This window comes from Athene cunicularia (genome assembly GCF_003259725.1).
Source record: "Athene cunicularia isolate RWA chromosome 18 unlocalized genomic scaffold, athCun1 chr18_part1, whole genome shotgun sequence".
Lineage (NCBI taxonomy): Eukaryota > Metazoa > Chordata > Aves > Strigiformes > Strigidae > Athene > Athene cunicularia.
In genome coordinates this window covers 9,484,132-9,489,504 of record NW_020799123.1, presented here as the reverse complement: position 1 = coordinate 9,489,504, position 5,373 = coordinate 9,484,132, and the positions used below count along the sequence as shown (strand labels likewise).

At 40.1% G+C, this 5,373-nt stretch overlaps 2 protein-coding genes across 10 annotated transcripts in view; one reads left to right on the top strand and one right to left on the bottom strand.

Moving 5' to 3' along the window:
* The window catches only part of ZNF207 (zinc finger protein 207), a 12,617-nt gene extending 7,270 nt beyond the window's left edge, over positions 1 to 5,347 (bottom strand). For 3 of the 9 annotated variants that reach the window (XM_026860924.1, XM_026860925.1, XM_026860929.1), the window contains exons 1-6: positions 5,156 to 5,347; positions 3,463 to 3,589; positions 2,895 to 3,033; positions 2,101 to 2,271; positions 1,327 to 1,402; positions 789 to 836 (exon numbers count right to left, since the gene is read on the bottom strand). In XM_026860924.1, the coding sequence (XP_026716725.1) occupies positions 789 to 836; positions 1,327 to 1,402; positions 2,101 to 2,271; positions 2,895 to 3,033; positions 3,463 to 3,589; positions 5,156 to 5,196 (602 nt within the window). In that variant the 5' untranslated portion in view covers positions 5,197 to 5,347. The remainder of the gene's footprint in view (positions 1 to 788; positions 837 to 1,326; positions 1,403 to 2,100; positions 2,272 to 2,894; positions 3,034 to 3,462; positions 3,590 to 5,155) is intronic. The other 6 variants (XM_026860926.1, XM_026860930.1, XM_026860927.1 and 3 more) reach the window with 3 other exon arrangements.
* Positions 5,195 to 5,373, top strand: part of C18H17orf75 (chromosome 18 C17orf75 homolog) — an 8,028-nt gene continuing 7,849 nt past the window's right edge. Inside the window, exon 1 of the mRNA XM_026861300.1 lies at positions 5,195 to 5,239. Coding sequence (XP_026717101.1) covers positions 5,195 to 5,239 — 45 coding nt within the window. The remainder of the gene's footprint in view (positions 5,240 to 5,373) is intronic.

Genomic DNA, 5,373 nt, shown 5'->3' with positions numbered 1-5,373 from the left:
CCCCAATGCTAATTCTTGCTGCCTGCTGCCACCAGAAAGATGACTGAGAAACCACAAGGACAGCACCAAAACTAGTGTCACACTAAAATCAAAGTTGCTTCCTAGGTCCTAACTCTTCTTTGCTCATTTTTAAACAAATGATCATCAGGTTAAGTAAACTAAATTTTAGGTTAAACTAGGTAAGAGTATAATGTAACACCACACTACCCTCCTCTAAAATTTCACAGAAAATGCAGTGAATTTTTGGCAAATTAATTTGTCTTTTACTAGATGACATCACAATCACCTGAAGTTAACAAAGAGTTTAAGAAGGACTTAAGTACCAGCAAGCCTGATAAAATTCTGTTCCATTTCCACCCAGAAAGGCTACAGTCATGTGATAAGCACCCACATGCTGTTCCACTGACATGTTTTTAAATTCAAAGGCTGTTAAAACAACGTCTCTGTAAGAGACCAATCTTTCATCTCAGTGAACTTTAAAACTTAGAAGCAAAGTTCCTGCAGTACATCCTACAGTGTAAAGGATCAAGCACAAGGAGCTGCACTCTTAAACTCCTGAAGGTCTATTTTTGTAATATTTTGTAAAATGCATTTCTCAGAGTTCTCTAACATTAGATAAAGCATATAAACTCCAGTCATTATACAATAACAAAACCTAACTAGACATTTTCCCCCAATTCTTAGGCAATACTCAAGAGGTTTTCAGAAAGACAATTTAAAGCTTATCAAAAACATAACATAAAATGGCATAATGAATGTACCTAGAATTACATTAATGAGATGCTTACATGTTTCCACCACAAAATGACTGCATGTATTTTCTCTGTTGATGTAATCTGTGAAAATTTATGACAAAATCAAAAATCTAACTGTGATTTTCCAAACACATTGTGATAGGGTACGGTGTCAACCCCAACCAAGCATAAAAACAAGTAACTTACTTTTGCCCAAAATACAAGACAAATTTTAACTATCCAGTATTTTTTCCTATTAGGTTGATGACTGATAACCAGATGCACAACATATGTGCAATACATAAAGGAACACTGGTTCACAGAAGACTCTAAACCAACACAATAAAACTTTAAATTATTATAATACTACTCAAAGTTAGAAGAAAGGCAACGTACTTCATACGTAACTCACAGTTTGACCATATTTTTAATGTTGGTTTACAGTCATCCAGTTCTTTGGTTAGTCTTAATAATAAGGTTACAGAGTTCACAGGTCCCTACACACATTTTTCTAATTAGTTTTACTTTTTCTGTCACATTTTAAAATGCAAAGTATGAACACTTAATATTAAAAGTCATTCTTGCTACTCACCCAGGTGGCATTCCAGGCATAACTGGAGGCATTCCAGGCATCATAGGTGGAACACCTGCCATTAATGGTGGTATACCTTAAAAGAAAAATAAATTGTAAACAATTCCAACAACTCACAACCACTGAAAAATCTCATCTAATAAATCTGGACTGGATAAATGCTTTACAAGCAGCTCTAGAACACTTTTTTTGAAATAACACTGCTTACAAACAACAAAATGTAAAAGATTATCTGAAAAACTGACAGAAATTCACTGTTCTCAGCCCTGCAAGACTATGTATATTTTCTTTGTAGTCCCCAAAGAACATGCCTTACCATTACAGAAAATATAGTAAGAAGAGGCCAGTTTTCACTCACTGTCACTATCAAAATTCTTCCCTCACTATATTTGTGGCCTGTGCATAAACTGCCTGTTCTATGTTAGCGGTCTCTAGATATGTGTCAGCTTTTCTGGCGTGTTTCCAAAATCTTGTTACAAAATACCACAGTATCATTAGTAGACTTATGTTTGAAGTACTCATCTGTCTTACTATCATATTCCTTCAATCTAAATGCAAACACTAGATATCTTCATCTACTTCACAAAGAAAGATGTGTGCTCACACAGAGAATGGGGGAAGAAAATTAAGAAACTGCCTATGTGCACCTCACAAAACTATTTTGTGACCTCTATCACCCAGTGTTAGAAAGAGCAGATTATTATTTCAGCATACAAAGCAGCAATCTGCATTTCTACTCAGTTTTTCAGTAACTACCTTAAAACATCACCTTACCTGGAGGCATCCCTGGTGCACCAGGCACAGGAGGCAAACCTGGCTGCGCCATTGGGGGAATGTACCCCTGCTGCGGCTGAACTTGCTGGGGTTGAAATGAAGTCGAAGCTGCAGATTCATCATCTTCATACTCATCAGAATCATCCTGTTGTTTCTTTTTCTGGCTCTCTGCTAAAGAGTACAGTGTATATGGTCAGGCTACAGGCAAATTGTATTCTATGAAATTAATTTATCTGGGGCATTCTAGATGGAATTAAAACAGTAAAATTCAAATCTTATCTGTGTGTTCAAAAATTCACAGCATTACAAAGAAGAAAACCTATGTGAGCCTACCTATACGTACAAATAAAAAATGGAAGGAAAGTGACTCACACTGTAATGACCCTCAACATAAATGGGGGTTTTCCTTCATGTCAGTCTCATGCTGTCCAGAATAAACCAAAGCAGTTCAAAGGTATACTTAAACAGCAAAGAAGTCTAAGTATTTGGGCATCACCAGGCTTCTACGACCTTTGGCCTTTCCTCCCCTTACCCTCAAAAATAAAATCACCACCCCCATATTCATTAGCTAACTGTTACAACTGCAGCACTGGCATGCAGCTACTTCTGAATAGGAAAAGAAAAATATATTTCTCAACATTCTACGTGATTGGCAAACATCTAGAGCTGCTCTTAGAAAATGTATCAAACCCTACCCTTACTTTTCTGAGAAGTGAGACCTCTTATCACACTGCTTAGTATCAGTAACAGACAGACTAGGGAAATAACAGGTAACTAGTTAGATTATACTTTACCCTGAGTTTTTTGTTCAAGTAACCTCCTTCGTTCCTCCATATCTTTTTCTGGAATGCCCTCCATGCCATAGATTTCCAGTTCAATGTCTGTTCTTCCAGGAATAGCATTTGGAACAGCATCTATTGTTTCTTTATGTACCTAAAGGAAGAAGAAAAAAAAATAATCATCCTGACCACAATTCAGGTTAGATTCTATGTCTTCTTCAACCAGTTTCAAGATAGAAAAGGACCACCCTTAACAGGAAAAATCTCTCTGGCCAAGCATTTTCTTGAGATATGCTTCCTGATCCTGATGTTAACTACAATTAGGTTCTAAAACCAGTTTATATAAACTTGTCTTCTGAACACCAAGACAATTCCTTCACTACTCCTACACCTACAGCCCTACTGCATACTCTCCATATAACTGCTGACACAGCAGCACTCCTGGAAACAGACCATCACTGTCTTTTTCTCATCATTTTTTAAGACACTGGAAGTCCCCACACCCCTCTTCTTTTCAAGTTCACTATTAACTCAAATTTTAGATACTGTCAAGAAAATCTTATGCAAGCCTTAAACGTCTTACCTGCATGCAATGTATAGCTAAACCAGGTCCTGTATACAGTTTCTTATGACATATATGGCATTTAAAGTGCTTTGCTTTTTGATGCTGTATGAGAATTTTTTCATCATCAAAATCCCTGTTACAATACCTATTGAAGACTGTTAAGGAAACATTTAACCCTGAAAGTGACCTTTTATATTACACTGAGCCAATTGGCATCACTGTAATTTTTACTAAAGAAAAAAAAAAAAAAAGCATAGGAAACACCTCTGAGCATTCAAAGCATGACATGCATTTCATGGACCTCCCCCTCATGCCATCCAGCATTTCCCTCCAGAGAGATACAAGAAGGTCAAGATGTGTGCACACAATCAGAATCATCAATTACTTCCATAATCTTTGATATGTGCTTTTCAAGACCTAATTCTTTCTAAATGGACCCATTCCTTCTCTGCATACATGTAGATTAAAATAAAGTTGCTAACGCATTAAAGGAGAAATAGACTTGAAATCCATGAAAAGGAAGTGATGCTAAATACTCAGAAGTGCCTATTTAGCAACAAGTAGCTAACATTTACAAAAAAGAACAAAAGTTTTAGTTAAAACCTCATTTCTTTTTTCAGCTATCCAACTATTGATTCTTAGGACACCAGATAATGTGCTGCAGGCATTAAAGAACTCTGTTTGTAAAACAAAGATTATAAGAGAACAACTTTCTGGATATCTATGCGACAGAAGAGGCAAACTGCGATTTCATTTCTGCAGGTCAGCATTAATATTTCAGCAAACACTCCACACACATCTTCATAAACAACACAATTACACATTTGGTATTTATTATCTATTCCTTGTTAACACAACGTGTGACTCACTTCCACCAAAACTTGAAATATATTAGTATCTAAAATAGAAGCACAGGTGCCTTCCATCCGGTAAAATATCTCACAGCAACTGATAAATTCCTTTATTAAACAATTTTAGATTAGGCAAAAATACTTTAGAGGGAGAAAAAGCAAATCTGTAATCACCCCCCAACAAAAAGCAGATTGTGAAGGAGTGATCGAAAAATCCGCGGGTATTTCTGGATACTGAGAAATTGTGACTCAGATACAGCAATTACAAATTTGAAAGCTCCCCGTCAAGAAAAAAAAAAAAAAAAAAAAAAAAGCCATTTCAAAAAGTCTTTAACCACATCCGCCCCACTTCTTGAATAACTATTTATCAGAGGCAGGGTTTTCTTCTGTTAACACCCTTCCTCCCAGGGTGATAAAGACCGTTCTCCATTTTCCCCACGACACCAGCAATCCCGCTGGGCCTGGCGACAGAAGCGCCACGGACAGCCGGCCGGAGAAGCTGCGGCCTGCCCCAGCGTTACGGGTCGAACGTGAGGCCGAGGCCTCAAGCAAGGGAGGGGGGAGCAGGCGGGCTAGGCCGCACGGGACAGGGGGAAGGAGAAGCACAAGAAAGGCACGTACCAGGCCCCATCCCCACGCTAAGGAGCACTGAAACGGAACAGGACCAAGCACAGAGACAAACCGTAACGGGGGTCGAGAGGAGAAGGCCCCGTCGCAGGAGAGCGAGGAGCCGGGGCTGGGGGATAGGAGACGGGAGAATAGGATAGGACGGTGCAGAAACCGGACCGGGCTAGGCCGCGCCGCTTCCCCTCCCTCCCCCCCAGCTCCCTACACCCGCCTCGTCCCACACAGAAGGATACCAGCACCAAGGCTTCAGCTGCTTCTTCTTCTTACGGCCCATGGCGGCGGCGCCCCCGACCTACACAAAAAAAAGAGACAGCCGAGCTCGTCCCTCCTGCGCCGCAACGCCCACCCCAGCCTCCCCACGGAGACGACCGAGGCAGACACAAAATGGCCGCCGCCGTCCGCCCTGGCGCCTCCGCGCTCCCAGCATACACCGCGGCGGCGGGAGGCGGGG